A 2,224-nucleotide genomic window follows, 5' to 3' on the forward strand; every position below is an offset into this window, starting at 1 on the left:
AGCTAAAGGTGACATAGATATTTTATTATGGTATAGTATTTAAATGTATGCCTAAGAAACACATAATATTGGCCCCTTAAGAGATTAGTTCAAATTTTGATTCAAGTGAGTGCCTTTCTTTGGTAATACGCCAAGGAGATCTTCTCAGAATTAAGTAAAAGACAGAAATCAGAGGACTGACTGAACTTTGTGATACAAAGGGAGAGTGATATTATGTACTGATAAATCATGGCTTTCTGCTCAATTCCCTATTTTGTTTTTTCAAACTGTATAACGAAGGAAAATGCAGAAATCAATTAACTTTATAATTTTTAAGAAGTGAAATGATCTTTTTCTTGTAACAAACACTTTAAGTCCTAACCATTAAATTCCAAATTCATTTCTTTGGTGGACTAACTGTAGAGTTAAAAGAAGAATCAGAACGAAGGCCTTTGTCACGATGCTCACCCCATACCACATTCATCACAACAGGACAGCAGATCTTCAGCGGAAATCTCCAGAGAGACTTTGCCTCCGCTTTGGATACACAACCTGTCAGATATGGCTTCAGCTGCCCCGAAGGCCTGTGGGAAATCAGGATAAATATCAGCGGTAACCGCCCTCGCAGAGTGATGCTTCTATCACTTTATAGTAGCCGTCTTACCCAGCAGGATCCACAGTTTCCCTGATCCCTGATCTGTTGGATCGTGGGACAGTTGGGCCACTGCTGCCGCGCGTCAAAGCTGTCAGGAAGTTTTAGGCCTTCAACGTCATGAACCCTGAAAAAAAAAAGGACAGTTAATGATTAACGACAGATAATAAACCCCTGAGTGTCACGTGCTGGGCATGTGAGAAGCACACACACACACACACACACTGTAAATACCTACACATATGGCAGCCGGGGTCCCTTCAGTATGGTCCCACACAGGCCTTTCACGTAGCTCRTGTCAACATTATGGAAGTTGGGGCCGGCCTGCAGAGCAACAGAAGCTCAATCAGTGCTTTTTGAAGCCCACCTGTGTCAGCCGGAGCTCCTTTTAAGAGTGAATAAACACACTGTCTCACCCTCCAGGTAGTGTTAGCTTTGTTAACGATGCCGATCACTTCCAAGGACAGAGGATTGAGGAGAGGACTCGCCAAGGAGCCGGAGGCCGCCGCCGTGATGCATAGGAGGAACAGAGAATGCATCCTGCACAGCTTTATTCTCTCCTGACAACAAAATCAAAGACTTTTGAGTAACATATTAAATGAATCTAAGACATTTTAAAGCTTTAATTTTAGATACATGAATGAGACTTTTTAAGGGTGTGCTAGAATGATTCAGATAAAGAAATATAACCTACAGCAGCACAAAGAAGCTGTATTTGCACTACTGCCTGTGTGAAAACATGAATTTTATTCTTTTTTGATAATTGACAACAAATCTAATTCAGCTCTAAACTGTTTTAATCACACTTTCTTGTAATTAGGTCATCATGACAAACAAACTCAACCTGTATAATCAAAGCTTAAAACATTTTCCCTAAATGATCTAAATGGTCATTAGAAATAAAAAAGCAAAATATATTTCCAAAAGGATTATCTTTTTTTTTTTTTTACCTGTGTTGCTGTTTCAGTAAACTGCTCCTCTGCAGAGACTCTTTCTCCCTCGTTGATCAGAACTWGATGCAGCTCTTTATATCAGCCTCAAGTTAAAGAGTCACATGTTTGAGTAATAAATATATAGCCATCAAATGCATCATATGACCAGAAACACTCCAAAGGTTGACAGTCATGCTTAAGAGGTGGCAAAAGGACGTTTTAGTTTTATACAATCCATAGAGTACTTTTTTTGTTAACTGGATTTAAAATGTACATCCTGAACACCTCAAATCTCTACTGCAAGGTGTATATAATGATTAGGACTGTGTATTGGCAAGAATTTGCTGATATGATACATATCATGACACAGGGGTCACGATACAATATATCACGATATACTGCGATACTGTAAGCAAGGCCATATTTTACCATTTAAAAATACTCAAGTTTGTTTTATATGTTTACTCACAATGCTATGGAAGCCCGTTTCCGCCACCCTGATAAAAAAAATAAAACTTGTATCTCATAATTATGATTTAGCTATCTCATAATAATGAGATAGCTATTTCATTATTATGCGATAGTTTCTCATAAGATAGTTTCTCATAATTATGAGATACTATCTCATTATTATGAGATACTATCTCATAATTATGAGATA

General features: G+C 38.0%; 1 protein-coding gene across 1 annotated transcript; it reads right to left on the reverse strand.

Annotated features, from left to right (window-relative positions):
• Window positions 1-447: 447 nt before the first annotated feature.
• On the reverse strand, window positions 448-1,176 carry ctsbb (cathepsin Bb; the record flags this gene model as incomplete). The annotated part of the gene is given in 4 exon segments (XM_014007398.1): window positions 448-563; window positions 644-758; window positions 870-955; window positions 1,048-1,176. Coding segments are annotated over 4 exon segments (440 nt in total), but the record flags the coding sequence as incomplete, so codon positions are not given.
• Window positions 1,177-2,224: the final 1,048 nt, after the last annotated feature.

This window comes from Austrofundulus limnaeus, unplaced genomic scaffold (genome assembly GCF_001266775.1).
Source record: "Austrofundulus limnaeus strain Quisiro unplaced genomic scaffold, Austrofundulus_limnaeus-1.0 Scaffold42, whole genome shotgun sequence".
In the NCBI taxonomy this organism is placed as follows: domain Eukaryota; kingdom Metazoa; phylum Chordata; class Actinopteri; order Cyprinodontiformes; family Rivulidae; genus Austrofundulus; species Austrofundulus limnaeus.